The sequence below is a fragment of the Orcinus orca genome, chromosome 12 (assembly GCF_937001465.1).
Source record: "Orcinus orca chromosome 12, mOrcOrc1.1, whole genome shotgun sequence".
Classification (NCBI taxonomy): Eukaryota; Metazoa; Chordata; class Mammalia; order Artiodactyla; family Delphinidae; genus Orcinus; species Orcinus orca.
Window position 1 is genome coordinate 11,617,126 of NC_064570.1, and position 18,745 is coordinate 11,635,870.

The 18,745-nt window shown below is 44.4% G+C and overlaps 2 protein-coding genes across 15 annotated transcripts in view; one reads left to right on the forward strand and one right to left on the reverse strand.

The window, feature by feature from the left end:
- Positions 1 to 11,038, forward strand: part of TFB1M (transcription factor B1, mitochondrial) — a 59,056-nt gene extending 48,018 nt beyond the window's left edge. Inside the window, exons 6-8 of one of the 3 annotated variants that reach the window (XR_007470447.1) lie at positions 5,884 to 6,011; positions 8,991 to 9,344; positions 9,815 to 11,038. Coding sequence is in view for 2 of the 3 variants with exons in the window: in XM_033404433.2 (XP_033260324.1) it covers positions 5,884 to 6,011; positions 8,991 to 9,249 (387 nt within the window). In the remaining variant the exon portion in view is untranslated. Of the gene's footprint in view, positions 1 to 5,883; positions 6,012 to 7,160; positions 7,294 to 8,990 lie in introns of those variants that run through there. The other 2 variants (XM_033404438.2, XM_033404433.2) reach the window with 2 other exon arrangements.
- The window catches only part of TIAM2 (TIAM Rac1 associated GEF 2), a 239,226-nt gene continuing 224,854 nt past the window's right edge, over positions 4,374 to 18,745 (reverse strand). For 5 of the 12 annotated variants that reach the window (XR_007470442.1, XR_007470441.1, XR_007470445.1 and 2 more), the window contains 10 exons: positions 17,825 to 18,004; positions 16,048 to 16,166; positions 14,681 to 14,789; positions 14,017 to 14,075; positions 13,352 to 13,457; positions 12,338 to 12,425; positions 11,804 to 11,958; positions 8,705 to 10,457; positions 8,240 to 8,340; positions 4,374 to 4,751 (listed from right to left, as the gene is read on the reverse strand). Coding sequence is in view for 5 of the 12 variants with exons in the window: in XM_049695172.1 (XP_049551129.1) it covers positions 9,862 to 10,457; positions 11,804 to 11,958; positions 12,338 to 12,425; positions 13,352 to 13,457; positions 14,017 to 14,075; positions 14,681 to 14,789; positions 16,048 to 16,166; positions 17,825 to 18,004 (1,412 nt within the window). In the remaining 7 variants the exon portion in view is untranslated. Of the gene's footprint in view, positions 4,752 to 8,239; positions 8,341 to 8,704; positions 10,458 to 11,803; positions 11,959 to 12,337; positions 12,426 to 13,351; positions 13,458 to 14,016; positions 14,076 to 14,680; positions 14,790 to 16,047; positions 16,167 to 17,824; positions 18,005 to 18,745 lie in introns of those variants that run through there. The other 7 variants (XM_049695172.1, XM_049695169.1, XM_049695171.1 and 4 more) reach the window with 3 other exon arrangements.

Here is an 18,745-nt window from a genome sequence, read left to right on the forward strand (position 1 = left end):
AGTGCGTTACTTCCTCCATCTTTATGGTTACTTTAGTTCTAAAATAATGCTTTAGGCTGCCCGAAGGCTTTATCTTTTAGAATTGGTAGTTTGTAGACTAGTTGATTATAATGAGGACCGTGTTAAAAATGATGGCTATTCTCTGGTTGCTGTGTGTCCCCAAATGTCTAAAGAGGCCATCCTGGCTCCAATGGCTCTGTGCAAGTCGTGTACGTTTCTGCTTGTAGGTTGCACTGCCATTTGCTCTATTGTTTGTTTTGACAACATTTTGTTGCTCCTTTCTACGTCTTCATGTGAAAGGATCTTGAGGATTTGTTTTCTATGTCTTTATCACATTCTTTTAGAATATTAAGACTGTCTTGGAGTTTGTGGTGACACTTGGCAGGTCAGCCTAGTTTTTTCAACCTCGTAAATAATGTAAGTATGTATCTAGTGTGGCCTCACCACTGCATTCTCTTTGCACATTATTTTGAAGAGCAGGACTTTTTTTAAAAAACGTCCTCACTTATTGGTAGTATCTCAGATAGTGGGCTGAACACTCCTCGTCTGGGCCTGGCTCTCAGCTCACCCCTCTCTCCTCCTCTTCCCATCTTCCTCTTTGTCTTCCTTCCCTGTGACTCTCTCTCTCTGCCCACTGGGTCTCCTACATTTCAGCCCCTGCCCACACTCTAGGGTCCTTGGTGGGTTCATGTGGACTTTGTGATGTTGCCAAATTAGAGAGCTTGCATCAGTTTTAATCATTTCTCTTATTTATTTTTATACCTCCAGTTACATACATAGGAGGTCCCCCAAACCTCCATGAGTTAAACTAGTAAAATCAGCATGTAAAGGAGAAGATCCAGTAGCTATGGCATTCATCTTTAAAAAGACACAATGTCTTTCAAGTCAGAAACAGGAAGAGCTGGACAACATGAACACATTTAAAGAATAGCTCTGCAAATGGAGAGCTGGCCTGGGTACTGAGAGCACACGGCCTAGGAGCATCTGGTACCCTGTACCTTGTGCCAGTGAGTGGCCAGTGACCATTGCAGCATCGTCTGTATGAGTTTGTTCCCATTCCGTGCCTCTGCAGAACCCTCTCAGCATAACAGAGCTTGTTAGGTGGTTTTTATAGGAAGGGGATGTACTGACTAGTCAACTTGAGTGTCTCTTTGGTAGTTATGACTCATTACGAATGAATGTATTTGCATCCATATTTGTTTATCAATCTTTTCATAATAGTAATATTTATAGCGGCAGCAATTGAGAACCTTGTGAGTTTGCTTAGATTGAAACCGTCCCCGAGGAGTTTCCCTGTACTGTGGATGAGAAACCGGAGGTCGGGCCCTCGCTCTCGCCCCCTGGGCCGCTACAGCGCGGCTCCTCCCCTGGCAGGGACCTCCCCCACCTACACAGAGGGGGGCACAGTCCTGGCACAGTTAACACAGGCGCCTCCAGGTGCCGCCCTTTCACAGACACCGAAGTCATGGTTTGTGGGAAAGGTCCTCGTTTCAGAAAGGTGTTTTCCCTGTGCTCATTGGGGAACTACAGGCTAAGATAACGGAAAATCCTAATCCAGCGTTTGTGAGTTCTGGTCCCTCTTGTACTTTGTTTAGAATTAAGTGTTCACATCCCTGAAATTGTTTCCTTTCTTGGGACCAAGAGATGCTCATTCATCTTGTTGTTGTTGCTAGTAGGCATAATTTACATACATACCTATATTTACATATACAATATACACAGTAAAAAGCTTTCTCCATCCCCTCCCCTCACCCTGGGCACCTCTTAGGCTTATTTCTCATCGTGCTGTCAGCTCACCCTGTCATTCTCTTACATGCTTGTGCTCTGAGAGGAAACACTGACAGTTTAAGATCTGTTCTTTCTGTATGATTCCAAGGAGGAAAAGAGAAAAACCATTCAGACATCTGTGGGAGACAAAAGGTGTGGTGGAACATCTGCAGAAATTAATATTGTTTCAATAACAAACACAAATTGTAAACTTTAAAGAAAGAACTATAGGTCCTAACAGTCAGTCTTCATGGAATACCTTGGTTTGGAATACCTGGAATGTTGTTGGAGTGTTTGAGTTGTAAGGTTTTACGGCGGAAATTCTGTCCTTAAATTGGGCTTGGGACGAGAATTATGGGCAGAATAAAACAGTTCTAGGAAATGTGATCTGCATGTTTGTAAATGTTTTTCTACAAGATGCATAATTGTAATAGCATAGGCAGCAGTGACTTGCGACTGCTCCCCTTGTTGGGGGGAAGTTGTAACTGCAGGGCCCATGACATTCTAGTGGAGACTGTCCTTAGCTCGGTGTAGGACCCTGAGGAGTAACCTAGACACTGGTGGGTGGAGGAACCAGGCATCCCCCAGCGTGCTCACCTTACTCTCATCTCACCTGACACTGAATGTGACTCTCCCGAACTCCTGACCCCATGTTCCATCAGGTGGTGCTGGCCACCTCAGAATCGCTGGACCCTTCCCACTCCCGTCTGCACAAGTCTGTCTGAGACAGTACCACCTTGAACTGTGAATCCCTCTTGTGTTGTTCTTGGAGTCCTTCTGATTATTCCCTGTAGTCATTCTTTGTTCTCATCATTCCTTCTATGGTCTCCCAGTTATGGTTATATCTTGGCTAAGTAAACTGTAACTTCCTAATCGTTTTTCCTCTCCACTGGCTTATCCTTTAATGGTCTCGAACACCATGGGAGCTGTTGAAGACCCTTTCTTCGACAATGGCCAGTATTGTTTCTGTACCTTTTCATACGGTAGTTACTGAGCTCTTTGGCATATTATGATCATCTCAGAGTCAGAAACTGGGCTGCGCAGTCTTTGGTGTTCCCTGTACCATGTTGATTCAAGGTCTGAGTTAGCAGTATCTAATATTTAAGATTGAATAGCTTCTTACCCCAGTTCTCCTGTGAGCCCACAGTGCTGCTCTGAGCTCATAACCAGTCATGTCCTAGACATCCTGGCCTGGGACATGGGACACCCGCCCCCAGCCTGCCTGCAGCCAGGGCTGCTCATGCTGAGAAGCATAACCGTAGCTTTGTGCAGCACTGACCTCATAGTGGATTGGAGAGGCAAATACTTACAGTCGCTATAAACCCTCTAATTTGACATCGTAGTAGGTCATTTTGGTATACTGATAGGCTGAGTTTGGAGAGGGGCTGGCAACATTTAAACTAGAATTTTTAAGTGCATCTAGTGCCTATGTACTGATCTCTTTTTTGTAATCAAACCGTCTAATGGACTTAAAACTCAAGGAAAAATAATGGTTGTAATTTTAAATAAGCATTCATTTATGAGTAAAAAGCATTTTTGTATGTTACCATAGTTACCGAGCAGCTTTCCTGTGGTTCTAGAGAAAATGGGCTCTGTCATACAGAGTAACTCTGAGAAGTGCGTTTGGAGGCAGGAGTAGAAGACAGGGTGGTACAGGTTTCCCAGAGAAGCAGGACTTGTTACAGGAAGAGCCTTTTTGACGCCGAGTTTCATGTGGTCCTCCACTAAATAGTAACTATTTGATTGTGAGTGGAAATTTTCTTTTATCCAAAAGACACTAGTAGCCAACTTAACTGGGTATCAAAATTATAATCAAACTTTAGAAGTCTACTGCTACAGTGTACACGGGGTGCTGCTGTATTTATACGGGGTTTTAAAACTTTATTTAAATAAAAACATTAGACATTGCCTGTATTTGCAAACATCAACTGTATCTCAAAGGAATAAAATCAGGCAAATAAAGATGAGGCCAAAATGTTAAATTCAAAGAATCCGGAAGTGGCAGTTTCTGTACTGGAAGGAGAATGCATCTATCCCTGCTTTTGTGCCTTTGGTCTTAATAGTATTTGAACATTAGCGTTTTGATAATATTTCATGGGTTTAGGGTTGGGTAGGGTTTAATTTTATCTCATAGTTTACTAAAAGATTATTTTCTCTGGAGACTGGCAGGCTGCTCACTGTGGAAGAATCCTGTCAGAACTGACTAACTTGGAAGGATTGGATTGAAAGGGTTGGAGGACCTGAGTCATAGAGGGCTGGCGGAACACGAGAGGTGGGACAGGAATGCCAGTGAGCGCAGATGGTGGAAAGGGGTGGGGCGAAGTCAAGAGAATGGTCTAGAACAGTTGAGTTCACTTCTGTCTGTTTTCCCTTCCACAGAAGTGCTCTCACGTGAAGCATCTTTCATCCCTCCCTAGAGTGGTTCCCCAGCCCCATGTGCTCTCCAGGGGCTCTCCTCTCTGTACTGACCACAAACCTCTCTGGGACCCCTGGACCCTGTTCCATGGTGTTTTTGTGATGGTCCAAGGAAAGTCCCGGCCTTTTAACCAAAACACTTACTTTCCCACAGGAATTATTTGTTAGTGAACTTGGAGGAACACATAGAACACAATTTGAAAAACTATTAAAGTTTAATAAGAACATTGAGATGGTCACTCTCTGCAGTGGAATAACAGCTCTTCCACCAAAGGTGTATAATTGTCGCTAAAATAGTCTGAAGGCTGAGGGACATTTCGGGGAGCATTTTCAGGCGGAAAGTCCTCTCCATTGGCGGTTTTCACTCGACTGCTTAGAACATTCCCAGCATTTGCCAGCCTCAGTGACTGACGATGGGGCAGAGGTCTGGTGGGGCAGCTCGTGGTGAGGCAGCTCAGACCCCGCAGGAGAAACGCCACTCACACCTCTGGAAGCCCGTCCCGGTTGGCCATCTTTGGTCCGTCTCGTCCACACGGTCTCACGTCACATGCCAGTATTTTCCCTCCAACCTAAAAACAAAAACAAAACAAAAACTTCCCCATCCTCATATATTACAGGCCCATTTTAAGGAATTTTGTAGCCACAAGGAGCTTTAGGAGTGAGTCCTCCCAAGAGAACATGATAACCCCTATGGAATTTGAAAATACAGAATTCCTTCTGAAAAGCAGTGGTACAACCCACACTTCATAAATTGCTGTACTTGCTTAGCCTTTGTAGAGTCTGTGTGATGTTCTGAGTAGCAGGTTTAGCAGTAATCCCTTAGCGACCAAAGCTTTTGTAAATTATGAATACACTTCCCATTTCCTAGACCGTGGTCTCTGTCAGGCTTTTGTGTGGGCGATAACTGCTTTGACTCCATTTCTCCGTTAGTCTTTACTTTCAGTATTTTTCTGTTGTTATTTTGAATAGATCCTTGTGAATCACCATGAGTCCATTTTTAGAATAGGGCAGGGTATAAATCTCTTATCAGATATGCCTGAAAAGTTTTATCTTCTGATAAAGAATTTCAGCCACCGGCTAGCAGCTTGACACTTAAACAGTAATATTTGTGGTGGTTTCCATTCTATTTGGATCCTGCCTGTGCCTCCTGGGGCATTTAAAGTCGCTACCAGAAAGTTATGTGGCCGTGCAGACGAGTATGAATTCAGTCCAGCTGATTAATCAGTGCCTCTGACACTCTGGGGAGTTTAGCGCTGAGTGGTCCCTGGGGGCCCATCTGCCGTGTCTCTCTGGTTTGAAGTCCAGCCTTATAGTCAGAACTACAGCTGCAGCTTATCTTCTGCTCATTCAAAAGCTAAATAACATATTCTAATGCTATCTGTTATCTGCCTACTGACTTTAATGATTATTCGGATTGACCTTAAAAGGCCACTGTAAAGCTGCGTTCTAAAATTAAGTGACTGTCACGCACAGGCCTAGTGGATGTCATTATAGAACAGATGCAGCCAACCGTGAGCTCTCTGCGGCAGTTCAGATGCGGGCGTAGCATCTTACGTGCCTGGAGAACATGAAACTGAAGTCCACATAAAGGGTTGTTCGTGAAAACCATGCTCTTGATGACCTGTTCTCCTGTGTTCTACAAAGTTAGATAGTTTAATATATTATACCAGGCAGTAAAATGTTTGTTTTCTGACCATGAAGGTGGACTCGGGGGTGGTGCATTTCACCCCCCTGACCCAGCCGAGGATAGAGCAGCCATTCAAGCTGGTGGAGAGAGTCGTTCAGAATGCCTTTCAGTTCCGAAGGAAATACTGCCATCGAGGGCTTGGGTAAGAACGCTTTCTCTTCCTTTTCAGTAGCACTCTTTACAAACTCCTCAGTCACCTTCAAAGAGTAAGAACTTTGTTTTTATGATTGTTCAACGTGCCTGTAAACATTACTCTTAGTTCAGATCCTGTGATGAACAAACCTTGATGGCCACTGAGGAGAAAGCAAAATGTTGATTTAACCTGAGATGCCACCGAGAGGTTCTGTTTGGTTTGATCATTACAAACTAAAACTGACATCACACAGTTCATAGTGAGCCTGTACTGGGGAGGTCATGACCCCTCACACTCAGGACTCAGACCATCTGAACTGTTTTCAGTCTCGACACTTCTGGCACTAAATGTGTGGTGTTTTCCCCAACACCGACGAACTCCCTAACGCTCCAGACAGCACCTGGGCGTCCTACAACTTAATTCTAGTCTGGTCATTCACTACCTGGCGTTAGCGCAGCGCCTCAGCTTATGGGCCCGGTGCCGCAAGGCTGTCCCCACTTCAGTCGCCAGTCGCGGGTTCCAGGTTGCCACTTGCATTTATAGCCATAAATTGGCAATTTCCACGATCCCGTTCATCTTCAGGTTGAGTAATTTGCTAGAATGGGTCACAGAACTCACTGTCATGTATCAATTTTAAAGGCTATAACTCAGGAACTACCAAATGGAAGAGAGGCACAGGGCATCATATGGGGAGCAGGGTGCACAGAGCTCCCGTGCCCTCTCAAGGTTTCTCACCCTCCCAGCACCTCAGCGTGTTCACCAACCCCGAAGCCCTCCGAACCCCATCATTTGGGGGTTTTATGGAAGCTCCATTCCCTAAGCAGGATTGATTAAATCATTGGCCTTTGGCGATGGAGCTCAGTTTTCCAGGAGTGGAGCTGAGAGAGGTCCATCCTTCAGTCACGTGGTTGGTTCCCCTTGCCACTGCCCCGTCCTGAAGCTTTCCAGGGGCCACCAGGAGTCGCCGCATTAGCACAGAGCCCAGATGTGGTTGAAGGGGGCTTGTTACGAGTAACAAAAGATGCTCCTGTCACCCCGTCACTCAGGAAATTCCAAAGATTTTAGAAGCTCTGTCTCAAGAACCTGGGACAAAGACCAAATATATATTTCCTACCATCACACGAGCTAGTGGGTTTTAATTGCTTTCTTTCCATCCAGTTGTTATATCTCTTGAAGCTTTTAAAGACGTACTTCGAAGAAGGAAGCAAATATAACTTCTGAGTCGCCAAGACAGTGGCTCGAAGTATCCACATGAGCGCATTTCCATTCAGCGGCGGCTCCTGTGTTCAGCCGTGGGCGCCGCTCTGGCCAGGCCCTGAGGCACGTCCGGAAGCCCAGACAGAGAGGGCGGCCTAAGAGTCTGCGGCCTGATGGCCCTGAAGTCACCGCAGCAACGTGTTACGTCCGGTGACAGCCTAGAAAGTGGGTAATTAGGCCCAACTGCAGTCTGTGTACGAAGGCAGGAAAGTGTATGTGTATTTTTAACAGACTTTCATCTAATATAGTCAACTTTAGCTGTTTAAGGGGGTTCAGCTTCAGTGGCCCGTACTTATTTTCTAAGAATAGCTCCATTTCAGTTCTCTCATTTGTGAAGGGTCCCTATAGCCCATGAAACTACTTCAGGCACAGCTAGACAGCTGCATCCTGAGTCCACTGGAATCCACAAAGCACGCTCTTGAGGATGTGAGACGGCTGATGGAAGGAACCTCACCCTGCCGTTTGCTGGCTCTAGTTAGTCCAGCGTTCATAGGTCAGCAGCGTTCCTGCTTCTCTAGCTGGGGACAGGGGTGCCACCGGCGATCCTCGTGCTAATTAGGATGAAGGCCCCCCCTGCTACGCTGCAGCACCCCACCCGGCCCCCGCCAGGATGCACGACTTGAAGTAAAACAAGCTGGATTCCACACAGGGTGTGACCCGTACAGTTGTACATGATAGCCCTGATTCGTGGAGGGAAAAAATTACAGAAAGTACATCCTACTTGTAGAAATCCTGGAATTGGCCTGAGCCCGGAGTTGGCCCTAGTGTTTCCAAGACAACCCCCCAGCTAAGTGATGGGCCCCGTTTACTTCACATGCACAGACCCCTATGCAGATACGGACCAAATCTTGTGACCCACTTTGACCTTTTGGTGTCCTTCAGTCACACCACACCACAAATCAGTCCCAGATCATAGTTAGAAACTATGATCAGACCCCTGCTTGCCATGAAAGTGAACTCAGCGATCTCAGTCAGCTCACCCTGAGAATGTAGGGACACGCAGCTCCTGGTTGCGGGGACCATCAGCCTGTAAGAAAAAGTCAGTGTCCTCTCGCCACGATGTCTTCCGAGCCCTCTGAGACTTGAGAGAAGAAAATAAAATCCAGGTGTAGCTTTGCAATATTTCAGTCAGTCAGTCACTTGTACTATTCATTTTAAAACAATGATCTGATTTAGACGAAATTTAAAAGGTATACTTTGAATCAATTTTAAGATGCTTCAAACATCTTAAAGAGGAAAATAACTTTCTAGTTTCACATGAACTGTTTTCTAACTTTGCAAAGAAAGGTCATTCTTTTGGGATGAAGAGGTCCAAAGGCTGGTAAGTTCAAGTTACAGAGAATCAAAAGTGCACCAGAAATAATATGCAATTTTTATATTAAAATGTGAGGCACAGCAAACTTATGTTTCTTTAAGAACGCAACTGAGCACATGATAAAATTTACCTTCAAGATACACGTATTGATTGAGCTTTAGAAACTCCTTTCTCATGTGGACACACCGTGCAGGTCCGATTAGCTGTGCCTTCAGTGGTGGTTCGTACCTGTTGCCTGGTGGCGTAAGCAGAGTCCTCCACTGGCTCGGGGTCCTGCAGGGCTCTAGGGGGTGGAAGAAAAGCCTCTGCAAAGTTGTCAGTTGTCAGAACCATGCCGGTTTCAAATGAGGGTAGAAGGAAGCATGATGATGGGCAGAATTTTAAGTAGAATTCTCACATTTTTCTCTTCCTTTCAGAATGTTATTCCCTGAAGCCCAGCGATTAGAAAGCACTGGGAAACTGTTACAGTTGGCCGATGTGGACCCTACTCTTCGACCCACCCAGCTCTCTGTCATACATTTTAAGAGCCTCTGTGACGCATACCGAAAAATGTGTGATGAAGACCCACACCTCTTTGCTTACAATTTCAGAGAAGAACTCAAGCAAAAGGGGATGGCAAGGAGAGCTACAGACTGTAGCTGCTACGTCAGGGGCTGGCAGCCGACTGGATGTTGATGTTCACAGAGTTGAACTTCTCCTATGTGTGCTCCCCAGGTGTGACTTATTCCCCTTTTACAGCTTGGTAAAGAGAGTAAATATCGTCAAGTAAGGTACAGTACAAGCTTTCTTTTAATATATATACTGCATAGATATGACATGTTTAGTATAAACAGCATCTATTACAACCTTACAAAAATGAAATACCTGCACATTGTACCCCTAACCCACATGAGAATAATTTAAATACGCTTTAAATAAAGCAGAACCTAAGAGCTCAAAGGAAATGCCCAGAGGATTGGAAAAAATGATCTTTCGAAAGCTATTCATCACAACTTCCCCACCCTTTTCCACATAAATTAATTAGAACGCAGTTTCATTTTAAGGTTTCTAAGTCATTTTGATACCTGCTCAAAAGGGATACAAACTAAGTAATTTACAGATTCTGACCAGTTTAATCTAGTTTTCTGATCCACAATAAATTAAAATAACTTAAATCTTTACAACTATTTTGTGGGAAAAATGTATACTGCACAAAACCCAATAATGAATAGTTTTTCTGCAATTTCCATTTTACCCCCAGTTTAAAAGTGAAACCAGCAACTTAACCCATATCTGGATTGACCTGTATTATGCCTTTCCATGGCTCTCTGTTTCATAAAAACACTCCTCGTTGACAACCGACGTTAAGCTCTGGACGCTGAATTCTCGCTCGAGAACGGAGCTGAGATCAAGGTTGGCATTTTCCGATTGACTGTCCAGGGACTGGTGACGCATCTGCGCCTTCAGCAGAGTTCCCCTGTCCCTCTTGGTGCTGTTGGCTTTGCGTTTGATGGCGCAGAAGTGCCCCCGGACCAGCTTGGGCTGCCCGTCCTTGCCGGGCGGCTGCTGAGCTGGCCGGGCGTCCGGGTCCTCCGAGATCCTCAGTCTCTGGAACTGGATCTCGATGTCTGTGGTAGGGCTGCCCTGCTTCCCAGCCTGGTGGTCGTCCTCGTCGTCGTCGCTCAGAATGTCGCTCTCTTTGATGAGACTGTCGGAGAAGTCGGCCAGGCCCTCGTGGGGGTGTTTCTGGGCGTCCTGTCTGCTCCCGGCCGGGGGGCAGCCGCTGCTCTGGGTGCCACTGCTCAGGCTGCCCTCATCCGAGTCCAGCGAGCTGCCCTTGCCCGGCTCCCCGGGCCACTCGCTGCTGGAGGAATTCTTAAGGACTTTTAAGGACCTGGATGAAGCTGCAGTGAGAAAAGCACATTTTCCCTTATGGTAGAGGAACCGATTCCACAGTGTGTGCATTTCTGCCTTGTGGGTTATCAGATTTAACATCTTAATTAAAATTTCATCACCTCACTTCACTCCTGGGACTAAAAAAAATGTAGATACTGCAAATACGGACATTTTTTATTTATGTTTATTTGAAATTTTAAGTTGGAATTTGGCATTTTTTAGAGGACCAATTACCAGAGCTTATTACTGAGAACAATAAGCTATAAACTATCATAAGGGCTAGGCTTCTTATTACCAATGAATAAATTTAAAAGTTAGTTTTACAGCTAATTAATGAATAAATTAGCTCTTGCTAATGAATAAATTTAAAAGTTAGTTGCTAATAAAATCTAGGTTCCTTTCTTTCACTAAAGTACTTTGTAGTTTGAGAACTAAGATTACACCACCATATTTCTCTGCCCACCTTCTCACCGGTTCATTTCCCTTGCTGCTCAATTAAAAGTACAAAAATGCTTTTTCTCTCTCATGAGAACTGTCTCTGCCGGAATTTCTAGCCAACTTTGAGATTTAACATGAATATTGAATCGTGTGTGTGTGTGTGTGCGTATAATTCCTTTCTCTTGGGTAGAAGGGAAAGGGGGAGCTCAGTTGTGTTTCTGCAGACAACAGTGTATTTTTAATGGCTGTAGCTTATTTTGCCAGTAGAGGAAAAAATATATGGTAAATTTGAGGAGGTCAAACTGTGACCAAAAAGAAGAGATACACTTTGTAAGACTAAAAACTAGATCAGTGATATTAACAAAATAGTTAACATAGAAAGAAGGTTCTAAAAATTTAAGCTGACATTTTAAAAATGGGCAGAAAGTTGAAGAACAGCATGATTTGGAATGTTTACCTGTGGGCTTATTAAGAATGAGTATTAGCGAGCATTAGGTTTCTTGACCTTAATTCACTGAGTGTTGACCTTCTAGAGGCCTTGCACTGTTCTGAGCACCGGGAATGCGGCAATGAGCACAACAGTCCCTTGACTCCTGTGCATCTCAGTGGAAGAAAGACAGAAGACGGTAAGTGCAGACTGTGTCAGCAGGTGAAAGACGAAGGATTTGGATTGGGGGTGCTTATGTTTTATAAAAGGAGGTCTGGGACCGAGCATGTTTAGGCTTCTTAAAAGGAAATAAAATTGCTGCTACATTCTCATGTCACCCTGTGTATCGGGTGTGTGGTGTAGAGCTTACGAAGCTACTGCTGATGAGTTACAAAGCGATGGCCTGCTGCTCTCTCCTGAAAGCATACATCCTTGCAGAGGAGCTCGTCATGTTTTCCTGAATAAACCCAAGGCTAGCAGAGTTCTTACCTAATTTGGCTGAGACAGGAACGCGGTTCTTGAGGGGTACCAGGCGATCTTTACATGTTTTCTCCAGAGGTAATTCACACTTTATGTGACGCCTGAAGTTCTCCCTCAGAATAGATCGAATCACCTTGACAATGTTGGTTTTGCTTTCGTTGTCACTGGCGGGGAAAGAGAAGACATGTTGTAGTGTCTGCTGTCTCGTCCTGCTTCCGTTCCACGCCTCCTGGCCCTCCCGTGGCACGTGACTGCTCTCAGCACAGACTGACAGCAAGTCACCCAGCCTCTGTGTGCCTCGGTCTCTCGTCATTTACAAAAGGAGCGAGAATTGATCGCTTTTGAACTTCCTTCAAGCACTAAGATTTGGATGTATATTTAATCAATGTATATTCTCCTAGAGCCGCAGTTGCCAGTTTGGAGAGGGTGGGTGTGATCCTGAAGTCATCAACATTTAGGAGGGCACTAAAAATAAACCCACTTTTAAGAGAACATAATTCTGTCTTATGCCCGTTGGCTTTAATTTCTGGAAGTCAGTAATACCTGCAGCACAACTGAAAGATGGTTTCTGGCCGTCCTTCTATTTCTGACTTGGTGTGGATCAGCTCCCATAAGGAATTATTTTCTGTCCCTGTGTAAAAAGAAACAAGGGGCCGCAAATTTGCCAAAGATGCTGTGGTAAAGGACACTTGTGAAGCTTAAAAACCACAATTTTAGTAACTTTTTAAAGAGTTAAATATTCCCCATCCTGACCCTCATCATTTTCTGGTGTGGCTCCTCCTATGTATGACTTTCACACATAGTTACAAGAAGTTAAATACGTTGTAGTTACTTTGTACACTTCCTGCTAAGGTTTCCCATCCGTCTCGGTGCTTTCGCCCTACCCTGGATTCCATCTCTGGGAAAGAGGTTAAATGGATCCCATTTTTCAACCCCGTTCCTTAGAAGGAACGGTAGGATGTGCTCAGGCTCTTGAGGTAAAGGAGGCCAGCCCCAAACTGAGTCATGGTCCAGGAAACATGAGCCCTTCCAACGAAAACTGAACAGGGGCCCAGCCGTCACTGCGGGCCTCAGCCTGTTGGTCCTTTGCTTAACCAGAGGTACTGTCACCAGGACAGGGTTATTCTGAAAGGATCTCTGAACATTTTCCACAGTGGAAATTTTTTTTTTATATCACCTGTAATAAAGCTTAATCTTAAGAAATTTTCTGGTGTATCAAAATTTGTAAAAATTTAAATTTGTGGACCTTTGTTTCTTTAACAAATTTTAGAGATAGATATTATCCCTAAAGTTATTAAAATAATTAGAAATATTAGGATATTAGAAAAATGTTGAAAACCATCGACAGTGAAAATAAGGAAGCAATAAAGAGGTATTTGGCAAAGAAAAGCCATCCACTGGCATTTACTTTCTCCAATCTCTCTTGTCCTCATTTTCCTTGCCTATAAGATAAAATACCAAAAATTATTCCCAGGCTCTTTGCTACTTTTTCATTCCACAGTTTAAAAATTCCCTTAAAATGTTTTTTCTGGCACTTGTACGACACACAACAATTACCTGCTGTATTCCCCAGTCTGACTTGAAGCGCGGATATGGGGATCAACCAGCGAAACTTAAACGGATCCAGGTCAGCAGAGTTGTGTGCCGGCCGGGAGTTCGACGGCTGCAGCGTGAGAGCCCACCAAGAACAGTGTTAAAGCAAGCTCGCTCCCGCGGGCATGTGCGCGCACGACAGAAGCTGTGAGCTCACCCTGGTGCAGACCTGCCACCGTGTGGGGCTCAGGATGCAAAAGGGAATCAGGTCAGGTGTGCTCTCAGGGATTGGGGACAGGGCAGAGTCATGTTTTGGGAAGCAGAAAGTTCTAGATCTTTAAGCAAAAATGACAAGCAAGCTTTCCATGACCCCATGTTACCTCTAAAAAAAAAAAACCCAAAATTACACAGACTCAGGTGTATGGAGAAAACGTGGACCATTTTTAGGGATAGAAAAGCTGGTTTTCTCTGTAGGGCCCAGCATGGGTATTTGTCTACATCTTCTTTTAAAACAGACGTCTTTGGTGGGGAGGATAAGAAACACCTTGAGTATCTGATTTAGTTAGTTACCTCCGGAATAAGTCGCATCACTCAGTGAGGCCTTAATCCTTAGCAGGCTTCCCAGTTCAACAATAGGAAGATAACAGGCATGAAAAGATAGCTTTAATTAAAATTAATTCATGTCTTACCAATTTCTTTTTCAGTTTGCAGTTTTCTTTATAAACCAATATGACGGCTCTCTTAAAAACTAAAGAAAGGAAAAAAGAAAGAAACGACTTTCATTATTTAATACACACTCTCCCAAGGTTGAACTGTAGCTGAATATTTTAATAGAACAAAGCTCTACAAGATCCCATGATGCTGACATGAGTGAATAAGTGGTACTTCCTTCTGTTCATATTTGAATTATGCAGAGGTACCTGCTAATTTAAGAGCCATTATCTGAAGGAGATCCTGGCATTTTGTTTTCTGAATTCCTGTTTTGTTTTATTGAACGCTGAGGACATGTGTGTTGTCTCAGTGAGCATGCACGGTCTATACCCACTCTCCCAGCTGTCCGGGAGAATTAAGACATTCTGAAGTGCAGCAAACTACTAAGATAGCAGGTTTCAAAATAGCCTCGGCGAGATGTGTTCCCGTAACACGTGGTGAGATCCACTAAGCCAAGCAGAAGGGAGGAGATGAGTATGTAGGGCAAGAGTTCTAAAGAGTTGGAAGCTGTCCATGTTAAGTCAAAGCCATTAGAGCAATGATTCTAAGTCCTTCTGGAAATCACGAGTTAGCTGGGTTTAGCAGGTTCTTCATTCTTGACAGCCTCTTTTAAGTTTACATTCTTTTGAATGGAGTACTGACCGAATACTGTGAGCTCGAGGTCCTTTCTGGCTTTTCCTAGAGACAGAAATGGATTCAACCAGGACACTGTAGAGTGCATCAGAAGTTCCCCCATTGAAAGTTCTGTGACCTAAATGGCAAAAACAGGAGATCAAGAAGACGTGGAAACCCTGGGGGGAGGCTGTCTCATATGAGAGAGGGATCACACATATATGGTCACAGAAGTACGTTCACTTTGATTTTTATGGTTCCTGTAAACATGGGGCCTTAAATAGTGGCGATTTTGAAAATATGAGCTAAGCATCAAACTGTTTGAAAAATAACATAAACGTGAAGGCATTTTGCTCCAATGCACACATTGTTTGTGGGTGAGACACGCCTCCTGCCCTGTGGGATGGCATTCCTTCCACCCCAGTGTCAAGGTTCATCCCAAGTGCCTTTGTTAACATTTCATCCAAGACCTAGTACACTCACCACCTCTAATCCCAAAAGCACACTAGGCCTGCAGAGGTACCAACGTTGAAACTGATTGTAATAAAAAAAAAAAAAACTACAGCTGTTTTCTGTTCTTGTCTTTTTCTATTTAAATTATATTACTTCTTATATGTAGGCTTTTTAAAACTCAAAATTCTAAATTTAGTAATCCAGCCAGAGAAGAAAAATAGAGAAATTGTGACGTTCCACTTAAACTACTTTTATAAGTAAGGAGGTAGCACCGATATTTGAGGTTAGAAAAGAAAAAAACAAAGAAAAGCTCTTTTTTTTTTTTTTGCGGTATGCAGGCCTCTCCCGTTGCGGAGCACAGGCTCCGGACGCGCAGGCTCAGCGGCCACGGCTCACGTGCCCAGCCACTCCACGGCATATGGGATCTTCCCGGACTGGGGCACGAACCCGTGTCCCCTGCATCAGCAGGCGGGATCTTCCCGGACCGGGGCACGAACCCGTGTCCCCTACATCAGCAGGCTGACTCTCAACCACTGCGCCACCAGGGAAGCCCAAGAGAAAAGCTCTTAATTCTCTCCACATGCTGACTGCCACTGCCTTTATCCATCCTACCCCCACCAGCCCCAGCGCTCCATTTATGTTCTAGCCTCTGGGATCTGTCTTAACCTCACACTCCACGGGAAAGGAGGAAGAGGTACAGATACGAGCTCAGTGATATTTCTTCTTTTTTTTAATACGATATTAACAGGACATAAGGTTATATTTTTAAACCCATGTAATCAATTTTATGTTACATTTATACCTAAGTGGTGAGGCTTGTTATAAGCATTAAGATCAAAAAGAAAATCTTAGGCATTTTCTCCTGCACGAAGTCCCTAACAGGTGGCCTCCAGACCCGGTGGTCACAGGCATTCAGCCTCTCAGGATCCGGAAGTCCTACTGACCTCCTTCTCTGTTCCGCTCTGCTCTGCCACCAGCTGGTCGAACACCGTCCCGTAATCCTCGTGTATCTTCTGCATCTCGTTGATGTGACTCGCTACTGTCTCCATTGCCTTCAGGGCTTCTGCAAAATACGCAAATCATATTTACAATTTTGGTTTGTTTGAAATCCTGCCCAACAGCAGTAATGAAAAGGTTCAAGATTCAAGCCAGAATCCGAGACCCGTTCTCACTAAGAGCAGCAGCATTCGAGTATGATGCAGGCAGCCCACGGTAACCTAGTTACAATATGAAGAACAGCAGAGTTCTCTTCCACCTCAAATTCTTTTTGAAATGAGGCAGAGTACAAGTAAAAAGTATCACTAATAATAAGCTATTTATTGAGCCCTTTCTATTTGGCATGTTCTATGAGGCAATTTATGTGAAGCATCTCATTTAATCCCCACAATAACTCGATGACTGTAGGACCTGTTACCAATGCCATTTTACAGGTGAGAAAACTCAGGTGCAGAGGGGTTCAGTTTTTTGCCAGACTTCCAAAGACAGACGTAAGGAGTCTGAGGCTGACTGGCCACAGGATACCTGCTTTTGAACTTTGCCTCTCCTCCTGGACCACTTACTGGAATAGTGATCAATGACAATTTTTCTTAACAACAAGTTGCAAGAGCCTCTGTAAATGCCCAGTTGCCAGAGCAATTGTTTGCATTTATGCGTGGGCATGTGAGGGACAAAATGATTTCATCCAAGGCAAAAAGAAAATTTCAAGTCACCTCCAAATTCACTATTTTTCATACTTTGTTCTTCTGATTTGGTATTTTAATTCAGTCTGGAGGGACGTTGGGAAGAAAACTTTTTAACAGACCCCCTTTAAAGATCATCTTAATGCAAAGTGAACCATTCACACAGTATTTGAATGCTAATCGTAATCTGTATCATTTATGTATAAGCTTTAACTTTCATACAAAAAAATTATCCTCATTACTTACGATACAAAAGTATGCTTGTCACAGAAAAACAGCTAGTTTCATTTACACTCTTCTTGGTGTTTGCTATTCAGTAATACTAATGTTTATTAATAAGTTTGTTTCCCTCTCCACGTGCTTTATTACAGGTACCGTAACTGGACCTCCTAGCTTTGACACGTGGAGAACACATCACTCTTTCTCTGCGATCCAAACAGCAGCTCTTTAACAGATACTCTGTTTACTATCAAAGTGAGGGGCTTTGTGTATCTGACAAATCTGTATCTTAGGCCAGTAATTTCTGAGGTTACAAAAGAAGACACCTCCGCGTCAGCCGTAAAAAGCTTCACGGGTCCTCGGGTGTTGGTTTCAGAGTCAGGCTCCGCTCAGAGCCGTCCACAGGGTGGAGCCTCACACATGTGTGATCAGCCGCACTTGGGCAGCAAACCACACACAATTTCAAAGTTGTAGGAAAACAGGCCGGGGTTTTGGTCCTGGCAGCACTCTTTGTTTGTTAACCACGTAACCTGAAGTAGTTTATTTCAACTCACTGAGCTTCAATTATCTTCTCTGAAAAATGAAAATGGAAACACCCTTCCAGAGGCTATTCCAGTGAGATAATTTTTGCCAAAATATTTTGCCCACCTTACAGGGATGGCCATACTACCTAGCTATTTTCACATACTAAAATGGTACCTAAGGTTAACAATCACAGTACTGACAAATGTTCCAGAATGTGAAAGCAAGCAGGGAAGAGGGGAGCTCGTGGGCCTGGGGGGCGGCAGCCGTCACATCGCGGCCTGGGCCCCTCGCTTCTTACCTGTCAGGTGGTAGTGCTCTTCGCTCTCGTGGTCTGTCAGGGACACGAGCTCCTTGAGCAGCAGTGGGTACTTGAGCACCCTCTGAACGGGCTTAATGAGGTAAGACTCCAGAGTGGAGGAATGCTGCTTGGTGGGGTTCCGGGCGTCCAGAAAAGCCTTGAAGGCTTTATCAGTTTTAGCTACAAGCAGATGCATTAAAAGACCCTTAGAAGAGCACAGGAGGATGAATTAAATTCTGCTTCATTTAGGTTTTAATGGAATTACAGATGATCCGCTTCTACAGTCCTCCTAATGACATCCTTCAAGAAAAACCCAGATGCACCCGTGTGTCAACTGCCCGGCTGTTAGGGTGGATTCAGCACCGCTGCTCTGTGATGAATCCCATGAGAGCTTAAGGGGGCTTACCAGGCTGCCAGAAGAGTCCCAGCCACACACCAAAGAGGAACACGGAGTCAAAATGCAGGAGTGTCTGACTTTAAAGGCACGTTCACATGCATACCCATGAGAGAGATCGGTATAGGTGCCGAAAAAGTGAGTTTCAAACGATTCATAAGCCACAAAACAGTGTATCCAAACCCTGTGCCATACCCCCCAAAAGATTCATAGGACAAAACGAACCAGTATTTTTTTCCACGGACCTATAGCGCAAATTGCTTCTTATTCTATACACTTGAGGGCTATCTGCAAAGCAAGCTTTTTTTTCCTTTAAAAATAAGTTGATAAGCACTGCAGCCTCCATCTCTACAGTTCCAAGCAATCTAAACCTTCCACCAGATTCAGACCCCTCTGGGCAGTGAAAACCACCTCTCTGTTCCGTGTCACGAAGGTACACACACGAACCCAAGTGCTTTCAGTTTTGAGGGTGCCAGTGGACACCCCAGCCGTTGCTTTGGATTCCACCTGCTGGCACTGGTTGACCA